Source organism: Danio rerio, chromosome 13, assembly GCF_052040795.2.
Source record: "Danio rerio strain M-AB ecotype USA chromosome 13, GRCz13ab, whole genome shotgun sequence".
In the NCBI taxonomy this organism is placed as follows: domain Eukaryota; kingdom Metazoa; phylum Chordata; class Actinopteri; order Cypriniformes; family Danionidae; genus Danio; species Danio rerio.
The window spans coordinates 7,667,389-7,686,071 of NC_141033.1; the positions used below are offsets into that span (position 1 = coordinate 7,667,389).

The window sequence follows — 18,683 nt, forward strand, 5'->3', positions numbered from 1 at the left end:
TTATCACAGCAGATTAATTCAAACACTTCACATCAAAAACACTAGTATTTTCTACAAATTACTATAGTATTGTCTCATGTGGGAGCCTTAGCCTAGCATAAAAGGCGTGCAATGTTTTCTGTCAGCAGCAGAGGGCATTAGCGATCTACAACCAACAACCTAAAGGATGAGTTTTTTTTATCTGTCTTTATGCCAAACCATATCATTTTATAGTTTTACTATAATAACTAAACTGTGACACAAAGTAAAAGCATCTTTCTGCGGAAGCAGTAAGCGTTTTCTCTGAAACAATCTGGCTCAGTAGTGTCTCTAAACTCACCCAAACACTTGCGTAACTCATCATCTGGGAATCAGAAATCCCGACAATTACATGATCAAACAGGCTGAGATGACGACGTAAATGCCTGCTTCTTATAACCAATCGTAGGGGATTGATGTTGCATGTACACGCAGCTCTCCACATGTAAATGAATGACGTTGATACTACAGGGGGATGAGCAGAAGGACTATGACAGCATTCAACAGTAACTTTCCGCTGTGCAGGTCAGATGCGCGCACGAACTGGACGGACTGATGAGTGAACGGAAGCTGTGAGAGTTTAACGGCAGGAAATACTGAATATAATAACAATTATCACGCTAAGGGAGACAAGAGGACACAATAAAGGTATTTGATACATCTATAATCATTTACACATTTAAAATAAAAGGTTAGAAATATAACTGAGGAGTTTACATCTCAGAAAATCATGTGGCTGTGAGTTGTGTAAGATATTTGTCAACATATTTTAAAATGAATATATTTTGTATTTTGTAATTCTGTTAAAATTATATATATGAAGTGATTTTTACTAATCTGTCACTTAAATATTTAAGAATGAAGACTTTAACAGTAAAAAAAAGTCAAGAGTGATTAGCTTTAACATGTGTTAGCCCTCTTAACCAAAATTAGTAACCAATAAATTTAATATTTTGTTGTTGTTGTCCTGCTTCAGTATAATTTCATCTGTTTCCAGTCCTGTGTTTTAAAATATTCAAATAATCAGACCAAAAATGAAGTACAAGCTAATATTTTGTATTAGTAAGGGTTACAGACAAACAATTGGGTTTTAAATGTTCAGAACATTCATTCATTCGTTTATTTTATTTTATTTATTTTTTATTTTATTTCGCTAATTCCCCTTATTAATCTGGGGTCGCCACAGCGGAATGAACCATCAACTTATCCAGCATATGTTTTATGCAGCAGACTCCCTTCCAGCTGCAACCCATCACTGGGAAACATTAATAAACTCTCATTTACACACATACACTACGGACAATTTAGCCTACCCAATTCACCTAACACAGATCTATGGACTTGTGGGGGAAACCGGTGCACCCGGAGGAAATCCACGCCAACATGGGAAAAACATGCAAACTCCACACTGAAACGCCAACTGACCCATCCAAGGGTCAAACCAGCGACCTTCTTGCTGTGAGGCGAACGTGCTACCCACTGCCCACAGTGCAGCCAATGTTGAAAACAATAAATGTGTAATACAGTTTTTTTTTTAACAATATATTTATAAACAGTGAAATTTGCAATAATAATGAGAATTATTTGAAGATGATTTAGAGAAGTAGTTTAAATGCCAAATGCTTTTGTCAGGCATGTTTACACTACTCTGTTGAAAGACCTCTATGCAGCCTGCAAGTAATTAATTACATTTTTTTTTTAAATGGTTATAGACCATGTCAATGTGGTCATGTCATTGGCCCCTTGTTGTTATCAAACTATTTCATAACTATAACAAGAGGCTTTTCAATCTTAACTTAATGTTAAAACAGCAATCATAACATTATTTATCATTGTGTGGCTCTTTTTGGATTCTCAGAAGCTATAGAAATTAAATATGTAAAACAGGAAATACGTTGGGACCATTGTTTCCCCTAAAACTGGTCTATACATTGCCATTTAACCACTTCTCTGAATATTTAATTAATTATATAAAGTTTAATAAATATAGTATGAGGGCGAGGCAGTGGCGCAGTAGGTAGTGCAGTCGCCTCACAGCAAGTAGGTCGCTGGTTCGAACCTCGGCTCAGTTGGCGTTTCTGTGTAGAGTTTGCATGTTCTCCCTGCCTTCGCGTGGGTTTCCTCCGGGTGCTCCGGTTTCCCCATACAGTCCAAAGACATGCGGTACAGGTGAATTGGGTTGACTAAATTGTCCTTAGTTTATGAGTGTGTGAATGTGTGTGTGGATGTTTCCCAGAGATGGGTTGTGGCTGGAAGGGCATCCGCTGCGTAAAAACTTGCTGGATAAGTTGGCGGTTCATTCCGCTGTGGTGACCCCAGATTAATAAAGGGACTAAGCCGACAAGAAAATGAATGAAATATAGTATGCAGAACTAGACTTGTAAATATAGCTAATTATTAAATATGTCTGCTACACAGAATGATCCCTACTGTATATTTTGATATTCGCTCAACAGTCAATTGAAACATGAATCCAGACACTTTTTATTTGCTTTTCTGTAAATTTAATGCCATGCAGACACTAGAATGGGACTTCTAGTTTTTGACCTATATACAGCATTACTTGCATTTTAGGTTTTATTAAAAAAGTTATATTCATTAGATCTGTTGCATCATAACTTCTGTAGCAGCGTGTCCAAATCCATTGAAGAAAAACATCTGGTATAAAGACATCATCACCAACATCATCCTTGTTTCAGGATAGGTATGGGCGGTATAAGATTGTGACAGTATGATAACCTTGGATAAATATAATAGTGATTACTGCTTTAAAATATATTATTTTTAAATGTCTGGGTAAAAAACAACAATTAGTTTTCCCTTTGAAAACGATATATTTTATTTTTAGAAAGATTTAAGTAATTTTAGAGCACTAAACATGTCAGGCTAGATAATTAAAATGAATCATTGACTACTGCTGTCTTCATTAGTTTTAAAAACACTGATTTCTTTGCAATTGAAAAAGGCATCTTTGCATATTTTCTGCTTGAGATACTGTTGTCCTAAAAAACAAAACAAAACAGTATATAAAAAATATTAAACATACCTGAGGAACGGTATTACAGAAAATTTTGGCGGTTTTAAAACCGCTGTATACCTTGAAAACGGTTATCGTCCTATGCCTATTTCAGGAGCTGAACTTTTCAAGGGCACTGATTGTCAGCAGGGTTTGCTCTTCTTACATAGTCAACCCCGTTTCTATGGTTTTGTTGTAAACCAATGCTTATTAAAGGTGCTGTGACATTTGATGTCATGACCTTGACCTTTAGGTTAGTTATGTGGCTAAATGAACCATAAACCTCTCAGTTCTGCTTGTTAGATTACGTTAAGCATTGGCTCTGATTAGAAAAAAAGAAAAACCAACCATATTGTGAAATTACCATCTAAACCTGACTGGTGATTAATAATGGGATTAGAATCTGGTTGACTAATGATAATGAGATATGTGAAAACATATGTTAAATACTGGAAAAAGTGTTGCATGCAGAACTGTTGCAAACTATTTATTTGTGTTGAATTTAAACAAATAAATTTAGTTTAATAATGTTCAATTTAATGTGTTTGTTTAAATTGAGCCCAAATAAATTGTTTACAACCACTTAACGTAAAAAAAAATTAATTAAATCAAAGGAATCGTCTTTGAATAATTTTTTAGTCGCTTCTTTTAATTTCAAATCCACACTGAAAATGTTTTTGTTGGTTTAACCCAAATTTGTATAAAATATGGACCAACCCAAAATGTTTATTCAGTCGTATTTGACCCCAATTTGGGTTAAACCAACTTAAAGAGTCTAGTTAAATATCACATTCACACAGCATTCAGTGTAGCTACTGGATGTTGCATGTTATGTCTGACCTCATGGGGACATTTTTTGGTCCTCATGAGAAACAAAAAATTCATAAATCACACAGAATGAAGTATTTTGATAATATAAAATGCTGAGTGTTTCATCTGAAGGTTGGGTTTTGGGGTAGGGGTATAGCATAAACAGTCATCAAAATCATTGTAAAAATAATTGTACAATTCTGTGTGTGTTTGTGTCTGTACCTTGTATTCCTTATAGTGTGGGGACCAAATGTCTGCACAAGTATAGCAAAAACAGTAATATTTGACCTTGTGGGGACATTTTTAAGAATACAACTTATAAACCTTTCAGAATTTTTCGTTCATTAATTTTCTTTTCGGCTTAGTCCCTTTATTAATCAGGGGTCGCCACAGCAGAATGAACTGCCAACTTATCCAACACATGTTTTACGCAGCGGATGCCCTTCCAGCTGCAACCCATCTCTGGAAAACATCCATACACACTCATTCACACTCACACACTACGGACAATTTAACCTACCCAATTCACCTATACTGCATGTCTTTGGACTGTGGGGGAAACCGGAGCACCCGGAGGAAACCCACGCAAACGTGGGGAGAACATGCAAACTCCACACACATGATAACTGACCCAGTCGAGGCTCAAACCGGCAACCTTCTTGTTGTGAGGCGACAGCACTACCTACTGTGCCACCGCATCGCTTATTCAGAATGAAGTAATTTTAAAATGTAATGTACAGTATAAAATCATTATATCTATGGGAGGTCCACATAAAGATACAGAAGTGTGTGTGTGCGTGCTTGTATCCATGCCCAAAAGCCAGGGCGGTGTTTACAAGGAATTACATTGAAATCAGTTTTTAATACACTGCCAAATGTTTCTGATTGCCAGATGATTTTTGGATTTGAAGCACATACGTCACCATGCATGTTCAATCATGTCTATACATTTTGTGATTTTACTTACAGGATATTACAGGACAGGACATTTTACTTACATTTCAGGATTTTTAAGGGTTTTTATATTTAGAAGGCTTCCTGTAGGTGAACTGAGCAAGAAACATTTTAATATACTTTAATGTCATGTACAGTTGAAGTCAGAATTATTAGCCCCCCTGTTTATTTTTTCCCCAATTTCTGTTTAACAGAGGGATTTTTTCAACACATTTCTAAACATAATAGTTTTAATAACTCATTTCTAATAACTGATTTATTTGATCTTTGCCATGATGACAGTAAATAATATTTGACTGGATATTTTTCAAGACACTTCTATACAGTTTAAAGTGACATTTAAAGGCTTAACTAGGTTAAATGGGGTTAACTAGCCAGGATAGGGTAATTAGGCAAGTTATTGTATAACGATGGTATAGCTTAAAGGGGCTAATAATTTTGACCTTGAAATTATTTTTCTTTAATTAAAACTGGTTTTATTCTAGCTGAAATAAAACAAATAAGACTTTTTCCAGAAGAAAAAATATTATCAGACATACTGTGAAAAATCCCTTGCTCTGTTAAACATCATTTGGGAAATATTTAACAAAGAAGAAAAAATTTAAAGGTGGGGTTAATAATTCTGGCTTCAACTGAATGTCAGTTTTAAAGGTGTAAGTTGAACTGCCTCAACATTCATCTAAAGCAAAACCATAATTCAGTTTTATGTAAGAGTATCTCTCGGCGTTTTTCTAATTACTCCCTCATGTTACATAAAACATATTGTATTCGGCAGCCGGATCATTCTTTGGTAGAAAGCACTCAAATAATTAGACTCAGCATGCTCTTAATAACAGTTCCACAGAACATCTTTTTCCAACACAATGAAATCTGTTTTCACAGAAGTCTGTTTCATTTTCACTTCTGTACTTTCTCCTTTTCATCAGCTTTGTTTTGCTTCCAAATTCCATTTATATGTACTAATGAAGTCCATTTAACAAATAAAAACAAGATGAGAATTTTATTACAGATTTCTCACTGAACTTCTTCATCAAAACTTTATTTTTGACCTTTTTCAGTTTATTTTTCTAAATTGGTGCTATTGAAAAATATCAAATTCATTCATTCGTTCATTTTCTTTTCGGCTTAGTCCATTTATTACTCATTGGTCAACACAGCTGAATGAACTGCCAACTTATTCAGCATGTGTTTTGCGCTGCGGATGCCCTTCCGGCTGCAACCCATCACTGGGAAACACCCAAACACATTCATTCACACACACTCATACACTACAGACAATTTAGCTTACCCAGTTCACCTGTACCACATGTCTTTGAACTTGTAGGAGAAACCGGAGCACCCAGAAGAAACCCACGCCAACATGTGGAGAACATGCAAACTCCACACAGAAATGCCAACTGACCCAGCCGGGGCTCAAATCAGAGACCTCCTTGCTGTGAGACGATCGTGCTACCCACTGCGTCACCGTGACAACTATCAAAGACATATATCACATACTATCAGTGATTTATCATATCAGTCTTGTTGCAGTATTATTTATTTATATGCTGCATATATGACATAAACAATTGGCTTTTTACTTGTATTTTATTTATTTATGTTGGTATTTTTTGTCATATTTGACATTTTTATTTCATTACATTTTATTTATGTATTGTTTTATTATTATACTGAATTTCAATCATGAATAATTGCAGTATTTCATCTTATTTTTTACCACATTTATATATATTTTTTTATTTAACCTTTATTTAATTTAATAAAATAAATCAGTATAGGCGACACAGTGGCTCAGTGGTTATCGCTGTTGCAAGAAGGTCGCTGGATCGAGTCCCGACTGGATCAGCTGGCGTTTCTGTATGGAGTTTGCATGCTCTCCCCGTGTTGATATGGGTTTCATCCGGGTACTCCGGTTTCCCCAATAAGTCCAAAGACATGCTGTACAGGTGAATTGGGTAAGCTAAATTTCCCGTAGTGTAAGAGTGTAAACGAGAGTGTATGGATGTTTCCCAGTGATGTGTTGCAGCAGGATGGGCTTCTGCTGCGTAAAACATATACTGGATAAGTTGGTGGTTCATACTGCTGTGGCCACCCCAGATTAATAAAGGGACCAAGCCGAAAAGAAAATGAATGAATGAAAATAAATCAGGATAGGCAACACGGTGGCTTAGTGTCCTGGCTGGGCCAGTTGGCGTTTCTGTGGAGTTTGCATGTTCTCCTCATGTGGATGTGGGTTTTCTTCCGGGTGCTCCAGTTCCCCCACAGTCCAAAAACATGCAGTATAGGTGAGTTGAATACAATAAATTGCCGTAGTGTATGTGTGTGCATATGAGAGTGTATTTCCCAGTACTGGGTTGCGGCTGGAACTTATCCAACATATACTGGATAAGTTGGTAGTCCTTTCTGTTGTGGCAACCCCTGATTAATAAAGGCACTAAGCCAAAGGAAAATAAATTAATGAATAAATCAGGATATTTTTTTAGGAATGTACAATCATACATGATCTACCCTATTACCATGGTTTGCACAGTAAGAAAACCAATTAATAAAGTGTCAATAGACTTGATAAATAAATAAATACACATTGCATGTGGATCTGTCTTTATATAAATATATTATTAAGACGATTTTAAAATTGAAGAAAAAAAGCTTTTGTTTATATATATATATATATATATATATATATATATATATATATATATATATATATATATATATATATATATATATATATATATATATATTATTTTTTATTACTATATATATATATATATTTATATATATATATTTTTTCTTCTATTATTGTTTCTTTTTTTCTATATATTTTAAATTCTGGTACCTATTTCAGCACTTTTATCTGAAAATTTAACCTTTTTTTCTGCCATTGCAAAAACGTTTTTTTTATTTAATATAATCTTTAATATATTTAGAGTTTTACATAGTTTTGCATTAGATTAACATCGAGCACAGCCTTAGCTTGAGCTATTTGTTCAATTTGGGTCTCGGTGTTAAAATAAACTGAATAGTTTTTCTAGGTCTTTGTGCTCTCCAGCCTTTAACTGCTGAATAATTGAACAGGATTTGTGAGTGTTTGTGTGGGTGGCTGGACTAGTGTGTCGGCTTATGTGTTCACAGTTTTATTATCCTTCAGCATTCGACTATGACTTCTGTCTCTTCGACAGACTGCAAACAGGGACGAATCCTTCAGACCGCCATCAACCTCAATAAGAATGATGGAAGGCTGGTTCATATTTTAGCATGCTTCTTATTTGCATACCCACCTGCAGACACCAGTGTTGTCCCTGTCACACGGAGTCAAAGCCTGGAGCAAAGTTTAGCTGTGTTTGGTTGTGTGTACGCTGTTAAAAAGCCATATCAGTCTGAAACGGAGACAGGAAGGGATTTTTTTAGGGCCCTCAGACTGAGCAAATATGCAAATACTGCAACTGACTGAAGTATGAATTCAGATCAAAGTATATATTTGTTAAATTAAAGGAATAGTTCACTGTCATTATCTTCTCACCTGCTTCCACCCTGTGTTTTGTATTTATTTTTTTTATGCAGTGCATAATGAAATGTTTTGCTGAATGTTTAGATGGCTATTTTCAAAAATAGATGGTAATTTATACCACCAAGGCCCAGCAGGGGCAAAGCAGCATAAGATTAAGTGCAAAGCCATGCAAACACTTATACCTAAGCATATACACTCACTGGCCACTTTATTAGGTACACCTGTCCAAATGCTCATTAACACAAATTTCTAATCAGCCAATCACATGGCAGCAACTCAATGCATAATTTAAGCATGTAGACATGGTCAAGACGATCTGCTGAAGTCCAAACCAAGCATCAGAATGGGGAAGAAATGTGATTTTAGGAACGTGGCATGGTTGTTGGTGCCAGATGGGCTGGTCTGAGTATTTCAGAAACTGTTGATCTACTGGGATTTTCACGCACAACCATCTCTAGGGTTTACAGAGAATGGTCTGGAAAAAAGTAACTCAAATAACCATCCATTACAACCGAGGTATACAGAAGAGCATCTCTGAACACACAACATATCAAACCATGCGGCGGATGGACTACAGCAGCAGAAGACCACACTGGGTGCCACTCCTGTCAGCTAAGAACAGGAAACGGAGTCTACAATTCACAGAGGCTCACCAAAAATAGATAATAGACGACTGGAAAAACGTTTCCTGGTCTGATGAGTCTCGATTTCTGCTCTGACATTCGGATGGTAGGGTCAGAATTTGGCGTCAACAACATGAAATCATGAATTCATCCTGCCTTGCATCAGTGGTTCAGGCTGTTTGTGGTGGTGTAATGGTGTGGGGATATTTTCTTGCCACACTTTTGGCCCATTAGTACCATGTAAGCATTGTGACAATGCCACAGCCTACCTGAGTATTGTTGCTGACCATGTCCATCCCTTTACGACCACAGTATTCTCATCTCCCAATGGCAACTTCCAGCAGAATAACATGCCATGTCATAAAGCGCGAATCATCTCAGACTGGTTTCTTGAACATAACAATGAGTTCACTGTACTCAAATGGCCTCCACAATCAGCAGATCTCAATCCAATAGATTATCTTTGGGATGTGGAGATTTGCATCATGGATGTGCAGCCAACAAATCTGCAGCAACTGCGTGATGCTATCATGTAAATATAGATCAAAATCTCTGAGGAATATTTCCAGTACCTTGTTGAATTTATGCCACGAATAATTAAGGCAGTTCTGAAGGCAAAAGGGGGTCCAACCTGTTATTTGTAAGGTGTACCTAATAAACTGGCTAGTGATTGTATATTAAACTTGCAATTATTTATCTTTAAATATTCATTTATTCATTTTCCTTCGGCTTAGTCCCTTATTTATCAGGGGTCACCAAAGTGGAATGAACCACCAACTATGGCATATATTTTATGCAGTGGATGCTCTTCCAGCCACAACCCAATACTAGGAAACGATTATTCATTGGTAATTTTTATATTTTGAATGCCAAATGCCATTTGTTTTGATGGTCAAATGGCCATTTCTTTAAAAACTCTTTGAAGAAGTTTAATTTTATATTCCATGTGCTCTTAAAAATAAAGGTGTTCTTTATCACCCTATGAAAAACCATCAAAAGTACGTTTTAAGAGTTCCCACTTAGATATGCTTGGCATTTATAGCAGGTTTGGCATGCTGTCCCAGGAGAGAACCTTGAGCTCGGAGATATTTGAGCCTAGGGCTCACGCCCGGTCAATAAGCATATCAGGGGATCCGAGATCAGATAGGTCTCGATCGCTCCCCCTTTAGAAGGGGAGAAAAAGGAGAAGATGGGGTGGAAGGGGGGATTCTTCCAAAACGAAGATAGAGCAATAAGGAGAAAGTGATCCATTTATATTAAGCTAGGATCACTCTGATTGGATTATTACTGATTACGGATGAGTGGCCAGCGGTGCACAATCATATCACGTGCTCCTCTCGAAATTAGTTTGTGAAACTTCACTTATATTTCACAATTTGTTTTTTTACAGCAGAAAATGGTCCTTTAGAGTATTAAGATATTCTTTACGGTTTTTTTGTAACATCAATATGAAAATTTACAACTTTATTATTAGAAATGGGGATGAAAAAAAGAGAAATAAATGATGCCAAATGTTCATTTGGCATGAACTGTCTTCAATAATTCAGCAAAGGTTATGCATTGTTTGTTAGTGTTATTATCTGAACACTTATTACGCTGCCAAATATTGTTCCAACATTTAGGGTCAGTATATCTGTACGCATTAAATAAAAAAGCATTTGAAATATGCATTCAGTTGTTTTAAAGAACAATAACAACATTGCTACAGAAAGGCTTTCATACATTTCCTAATAATTAATTAATTCTGAAAACATTTAATAGAAGATTTTCAGCAACAACATGTCTTGTGCACCAAATCAGCATAGTGTTGTTTCTGGGGAATCATGATACAGTATTTTTAATTGGAATAATATTTCACAACATTACAGTGTCCTTTTTTTTAATCAAATAAAGACAGTAAGTGGAGAAATTAAATTAAACGCATCTTACCTCAAAAAATGTTTGGGCTTTATTTTATGTATCATTGTCCTAGATATAATCCAGAAGTGAAACTGATTAAAAGATGCAAATCAACACATGTTGATTCAGATTTTTGTTTTATTTTCTTATTAGGATGACAGATATAATGAACAACCCTGAACACAGTCGAGAAGACTTCACTGTGAGCGACAGCGGAGAGCAAGGTGTTTCATTGCAGGTTGGTCTCTTTTCTTTGGTTATTTCCTGAAGACCCCAAACTGACCAGTGTCATCTGATCCTTCGTCTAAACTGTCAATCTGTCATCTGTTTAAAAGTATAGTTATGTTAAAAAAATAGCAATGCCTTAAAATAGTGGTTCTCTAATTTTTTTCATCAAGTACTACCTCTGAAAAAAAAAATTTTCAAGTACCACTAAATTGAGCAGTATTGAAATACAGTAGCGTAGTAGGCCCAGTAAAGCAGCTGCAACTCTGCACAGTTAAAAAAACATGGCAGATTACCTCAGAAATATAGGCTATATTTCATATATGGCATATTATATACATCAGTTTTGATAAATGTTGAAATATATGTAGCATACATGACAAATTTCATTCCTCTGCGTATCACTAGAAGGAAGCCCGCGTACCACTAGTGTTTGAGAAAGTTTGAGAACCACTGCCTTAAAAGAAGTGAACAAGGTGCAAATATTTTAAATAGCTTAATATTTAAATTTTTGAGGAAAAATTACACATTTAGTCAAAATATTAAGAGATTTTATAAAATCTGTATGTATATTTTATAGAATGCAAATAAAATGAAAATTAACACAGCAGTAAAAAAATTAAGTAACAGTATTAATATTTTTTTTCTTTAAACTTCGCCTTACATCAAGTCAAAAAACCCTTGGCACAAAAAAAACAGGTAATTCAGTCCATAATGACCAAACTACATACCACAGTTCCTGTGATTTTTAGTTTTAGCTTTAGAAATAATTTTTTTTATGTCACCCCTCACATTTTCATTTGGGTTGAGATCAGGGGGTTGAGCAGGCCACTTCATTGCCTTCAATCATTTTTGCCTGAAATCAAGATGTAGCTCATATATAACGAGTATGTCTCCAACATTTATTAAATTTACTTATGAATGTCTACAACAGACCTACAGTACAGCAAGATAAAGTCACTAGCCCCTTTCACACAGTGATACCGGTAAATTTCTGGAAAATTTCCGGAACGACTTTACCGATATATTCAAAAAAGCGCTGTTCACACAGGCGAGGACGTTACGGAAATTTTCCGGAAAAGAGCATTCACACATCCATTCCAAAATACCGGTAAATTCTGACATCATTCACCACAAATGAGCTTTAAACGGCTGCGCTTGTATTTGTAAACATTTGACTAAATTACAAACTCTGTGGATGATTAATATTGTGAACAACTTTCGCAGGATCACTTTCGCATGTCGAGATGTTCATAATATGTGCGTGTGCAGGCGCTCATAGGCGCACGCAAAGCTTGAAGGTAAACAAACAACGGCTTATCATAAGCATCTCATCGATGATTATTTACACAGTTGACATAAAGAAGAACATATAAACGTGATCTGAATAACTTCTAGCAGCTAAATGTGTCTGGAAAAATATTCAAAGGCTTTTATCCTCACAAACCGCGCAGACGTAAATGCGTCTGACTGTTGTGATTGGCTAAAGCAGACGTCTCACGTCAGCACGTTCTAGACGTGCAGACGCTTATTACGGGAATCTTCCTTCTGCATTCACACAGCGCAGCATTCCGGCAAATTACCGGTAATGTTACAACTTCTCTTTCCGGAAAATAGCCAGAACGAATTTACCGGTATTTTCAAAAAGGACCTGTTCACACATACAACGTTTCCGGAAAATTGCCGGTAATTTTCCGGAAAGGTCTGTATGTGTGAAAGGGGCTACTGTATGCAGAACAATTAACCTTTATCTATAAAGTATAATTATGGAAGTTTTGAAACAAATCTTTGCGCTTAACAAATTAAATACAATATGTAGGCTAATGGATGTCTTCAGTGGAGTGTGTACAACACTGTTTCCTTATCCACGAAAGTAAAGGAGTAAAAAGTAAAATTAAACTAAAGAGAAAGTAAAGAGGCCGAATGTAGGAGGCTCGTTCTTTATCCTTGCTGCAGATGGTCTGTTTAACTGTTTTCTCACTAGTGAAGCGTTCAGTTTTCCATTTACAAAGTCCGCCGTTTAAATAGCAAATGCGACGCAACTGACTCTTAAAGGGAATGCCACTGTGACGCCCCAAAAAGTTAATTAATAGTTTTTTTACAGTGTGTATTTTCTACTTATGTCCTAGATGTAACTCATAAAATAAAGAATATTTCATTTTCTGATTCTCCTTAACCTCTATTTAATTGACAAAAGTTGAAAGAAATTAAATTGTATTGTTTAAATAAACATTTCGATTTTGAGGGCTGCAACACACTCAAGAAAAGTTGATCTTTTTATCGTGGTGTCACTTCTACTTCCTTTTAATTACAATGTTTAATCATCTGGAAACTGAAGATAATCGCTGTTAAAGTTCTACAAGCTAAATTGTTACCCAATCTGACACAATTGATCTTCAGCAGCTCAACAGTCAGTGAATTTTTTTTCTGCTCCTCATTTTCATGATGGTCCATTTTCAATAAAGGAAAGAGATCCGGCCTCCAGGCCAATCATGCACTTTGTGTTTACAAAACCCTGGATGTGCCGAATAAAACTTGATCTAATAACCATAGACGGAATATCTCTGTGCTCTCCAAATATATGCCTCGATGTAAACGACCTAAATTGGTTGTGATTTTGCGCTGAGAAATGTGATTTTAAATTTGTTTGAAAATTCTTACATGACTTTTGGCACAACGGGATGAGTCATGATCCTGCTTGCTAAGACTGAAATGCTTCTCGTGTATCACCCACTTGGCTGTTTATCATGGACTACATCAAAGCTGCTGAACTGCTTAATCTTTTCACTTTTATTTTGCCAAACATTTTTGGAGTCCACAAAATCTACATTTCCATTCTTTCATTCATTTTCCTTCGGCTTAGTCCCTTTATTCATCAGGGGTCACCACAGCAGAATGAACCACCAGTTATCCAGCATGTGTTTTACACAGCGGATGCCCTTCCAGCTACAACCTAGTACTAGGAAACATCCATACCCTAAGGCCAAGTTATTCAATTCACCTATAGCGCATGTATTTGGACTGTGGGGGAAACCGAAGCACCCGGAGGAAACCCACTCCAACATGGGGAGAACATGCAAACTCCACACAGAAATGTCAGCTGACCCAGGCGGGACTCGAACCAGCTTCTTGCTGTGAGACCACAGTGCTAACCACTGAGCCACTGTCCCACCCACATTTCCATACATTTTTAAAATAATTGTAAGTTTGTCAGTAAAAATGCTAGAAACTTTTCTTTGTACTTTTCATGTCATTTAAAGGGCACCTATCATGCAAGTTTTGGAATCTGTTTGGACAGAAATGTGTGACAGAATAGTGTGTATGAGCCATATAAAAATGGAATAGACACATAAAGTCTATTTTTATTTTCTACAATTACATCAGGATCCAAATCTCAAACACATTTTCAGTCCTGCGGTTATTCCCGCCCACCAATTTTGATTGACAGGCATGCATTATCATATCCACAAGACAGGATTTGCAAAGAAACTGGCATTAAACAATCTGTTTCAACTATCTGTGATCCCACTGCATCCTAAAAAGTTCGTTTTGTATTTTTTATGGCAAAAAAAGGTTAACTGCTATGCAATTCCCAACCGCTTGAATCACCACAGCAATAGTGTCAGTACAACTTTAAACAAGGATGCTTCAATAGCTGTTTCCATCCAAAAATGTGAATTAACTTAATGCGTAAAACTGGATTATAACATAAAAGATAAAGCAGCGTTTCTATCCAATGAGTCAAAGAGAACAAAATCGTCACTTCCTGATTAACTGGCACCAAATATCAACGGTAAAAACTAAGTTTGCTGCGGTAGGGGAATCTTTTCCTTATTTAATAATTGACTTTCACCTCAGGAGACTATATGCCAACACACAATAAGCATGTGGTGGTGTTTGCAGGTGCGAGACACAGAGCACAGAGCACAATTATTAATATAATAACACTAATACTCAAATGGTTAAGGTGTTTTAGAATGACCAAAACAACATTTTAGATGTTTCACAATGTGCTCAGCCTGCTGGTTTGTCCATTCACACATATTTTTATCACCACATGTCATGATCTCTGTGATTTGATGAATGGTTTATTTTATCTTACCCATCAGATCATGCTACCAACACTTTTTGAATGGTTCTGAGGTTGGGGTTAGGGATTAGGTACTGAAGGTTAGGGCGATATCACAGCTTCATATTACACTAATTCAAATAAAAATTTACACTTGTAGCAGAATCTGATTGGTAGCATATTGAGTCATGTCATTAAAATGTGCTGCCTACTTTTTGAATGGGAGGTTGGACAATCTGATAAACTAGGACAATTCGACAAAACACCGGCTGTGTGTGACAGACCTACTAGCCAATTGAGTGAGCACACTTTCATTCTGCTCAACCAGAATTGCGCAACCGAACTACGCCCACAATAAAAAAGAAAAAACGTACAGGTAAGCATTGATAAGTGGGATTATGGTGTCTGCTGCTTCAGGAGCATTATAAGACAAATTAATATCAAAGAAAAGCAGCATTTGTAATATGGGAATATTTTAGTTTCAAGGGCTCTATTTTAACGATCTAGGCACAAAGTCTAAAGCGCAGGGCGCAAAACCATTAAGGGCATGTCCGAATTCACTTTTGCAATTTTAACAACGGAAAAATATGCTGCGCATGGTCTAACAGGGTTGTGCTTATTCTCTTAATGAGTTATGGGTAGGGCCAGATGGAATCTGCTGACATTTTTTGTTATTTCTGAGGAGAATTTTGGTAAAAATCTGTGGATTTCTGCATAATTATTTTGGGAGTATCATAACTAAAACCTTAATATGTAAAATAAAAAATAACATCTTTTAAACTTTTATTTAATGTTTAAAATGCAAATCCAATTTGATAGACATCGAACAAAAACAGGTCATTTTTAAGAGCTGTCGCAGAATTGTTGCCACGGCTTACAGATTATTGAGCTGAAGCTTGACTACAAAATTTAATCGTAAATCAAATCGCAATCGCAATATCTGCAATTGGATATTTTCCCCACCAAAGACACCAAAGACTTTGCATCTGGTAAAAATATGAGCCCTATAAATACAAATGAGGGAAACTAACAAATCTCACATTCTTGATTGTATTGTGCTTTAAAAACCTCCCAACATTTTTAAAATTGTGATTGTACTTCAAAAGCATCCATAAGTGGAACAAGAAAATATGTGAACAATAATGTCACAAAATACAGGAAAACCTATAAGCAATATATTGTAATCAAAATCCACAGACACAAATTGATAAGTACAGTAAGTAATATTGAATAAGTAGAAATGATAAGTAAGATTATGATAATGTTTGTTTGGGATGTTTTCTTTTCACTAGTCTTAAAGAAGTCATGTTGTAGAAGTAAAACAGCTTGAAATGGCCTTAAAGCACTGTGCATAAACAAACAATGGGTTTGCCAGTGGATAAGTGGAACATTCACGATGATCTCACAGGTAAAATGTCTATTTTCAGATATTTCCAGACACACAGGAACGCCACCCCAAGCTGTCCAAGCGTCTGCCCTCCATCGTGGTGGATCCCACAGATGGAGGAGAGGTGGAGAGCGGAGAGTTACGTTGGCCTCCGGATGACCAGATGACCACAGAGCCTTCAGGCCCAACGCACACATCTCAAGAGATCGCGTCTGCCTCACAAACCCAGATCTCACACAGCCAGAGCGCAGGTGTGTAAGAGGAAAATGCATTTTGCAACATTTTCAGCATTGACCCATAACTACGATGTGCCTAAAGGGGAACGAGTAAATATATGCTGCTTAAATGTGTTTCAGTTTAGAGAAGTGCATTTATAAATGACTATGCATGCATTTTCCCCCCTCAGATGAAGCCAAGTGCAGCAGCCTGGAAACATCAGGGGCAGCTGAGCGTAACTGAAATTTTTATAAATATGTTGTTGCGAGTCTGTCATTATCACAAGTCTCAGTTCTCACAAACTGTTCACACTTAGAAAGAAAGACACAAACACACTGACAAGCAGCCAATCTGCCAGGAAGGTGCAAATAAGATCAGAGCTCGCGATGCTATATCTGAGCACCTTTTGTAAAGCGCTCGAGGCTTTAAAAAAAGACTTTCGAAAGTCTTTCGTACTTTTTCAAATGAAGCTCTTTCTACATTTTAGCTGTGGTTTTAGCAACATTCTCACAATGCATTTAAGTTTTAAAGCCTGAATTATGAAATTAGGAAGCTGTTACTGTATCTTTGCACACTGTCAAAAGCGATTACTTTCCTTTACTTAAAAAAAAGGGAGTAAATGTGTTGCCTTAAAAGCAAGAAATGGATTTACCTTTGGATGGTGGATCAGTAGTTAGCATTGTCGCCTCTCAGCAAAAAGGTTGCTGGTTCAAGTCCCAGCTAGACCAGTTGCTATTTCTGTGTGGGGTGTGCATGTTCTCCCCCACAGTCCAAAGACATGTGGTACAGGTGAATTGGGTAAGCTAAATTGGCCGCAGTGTATTAGTTTGTGTGTGAATGAGTGTTTATGGATGTACTGGGATGCGTGAATGAATGAATGAAAAAAGTCGTTAAACCCATTGACTTCACTTTTATAATGATGCACAAATTTTGTGTTTTAAAGTTATTTACATTAGATGTCGCCCATACGCTATTGTTGTCTATTGGAAGGAATGCGTCAATAGAGCCACCATTTTAGTACAGTGTAGTGCTCCTTTGAAATGAATGTGGGACCAAGGTGCAGTGGAGGATTGGCCAACCAGAGCCCAAGATATGTAATCATTTTTACATTATATATATATATATATATATATATATATATATATATATATATATATATATATATATATATATATATATATATATATATATATATATATATATATATATATATATATATATATATATGATCGGGATGGTCAGTATGCAAATATTTCTTTTAAATTACGGATACTAAAATTTTACATTATTTTTCTACATCGATGGATAAATGATGGCACGGGCATTGCCGACAAAAAGCGTGTGTTTGTGTGCCTGGAAATGTATTATCTAATCCATGTCCTGAAACACACCCCCGTCCTGCTTTCACTTTTAATTTAAATGTAGAGAGCGATTCGTTTGTGATAAATCCCTGTTATGAACGTCTCGTTCACTTAGCCGACAATAATGCAAGTTTCTGGCACCGCTGTGCTGATTTTATTCAACAAAACTAGCATAATCATAGTATTTAGTGCGAGTTGGTGCTACTTTGCCTTATGGTCAGTGCATAAAATGACTGTATTATCTTCAATTACGTTACTTGTTGAGCACAAAAGTCTGTAACACAAAAACGTAAAAAACAAATATTGAACACAATCTCACGGTAATTCGTAACTTGTGGCTAATTCATACAATTTAGTACAATTTGCTCATCACCCAATGACGGTTGGGGTTAGGGGTAGGGTTGGGCCACGCCTCCTTTTTAAAATCGTACATTTTTTGAACGACGAAAATTCGTACAAATTAGCCACTAAACTGACAAAACGTATCATACTTACGTTTCCTCGTGAGATCAGGCTGGAAATATTATGCCTATGTGCTTAGTTTTCTTTGTTTGCTCATCACTACACCTGTACACAGCGGTAAAGTCCAATATC

General features: G+C 36.3%; 1 protein-coding gene and 1 long non-coding RNA gene across 3 annotated transcripts in view; one reads left to right on the forward strand and one right to left on the reverse strand.

The window, feature by feature from the left end:
• The window catches only part of LOC137487363 (uncharacterized), a 56,020-nt gene extending 55,441 nt beyond the window's left edge, over positions 1-579 (reverse strand). Inside the window, exon 1 of the long non-coding RNA XR_015505672.1 lies at positions 320-579. This is a non-coding gene — a long non-coding RNA (uncharacterized LOC137487363). The remainder of the gene's footprint in view (positions 1-319) is intronic.
• On the forward strand, positions 513-17,593 carry si:ch73-49p17.1. 2 transcript variants are annotated; one of them, XM_087279002.1, is made up of 4 exons: positions 513-665; positions 10,985-11,069; positions 16,553-16,763; positions 16,919-17,593. In XM_087279002.1, the coding sequence occupies exons 2-4, from the start codon at positions 10,986-10,988 to the stop codon at positions 16,969-16,971; spliced, it is 348 nt and encodes a 115-aa protein (XP_087135128.1). In that variant the 5' UTR covers positions 513-665; position 10,985; the 3' UTR covers positions 16,972-17,593. The 2 variants fall into 2 exon arrangements, 1 of the variants encoding a protein (XP_087135128.1); XR_015505651.1 differs by lacking the exons at positions 16,553-16,763; positions 16,919-17,593 and adding an exon at positions 12,776-15,556 and having other exon boundaries at positions 513-666; positions 10,985-12,012.
• Positions 17,594-18,683: the final 1,090 nt, after the last annotated feature.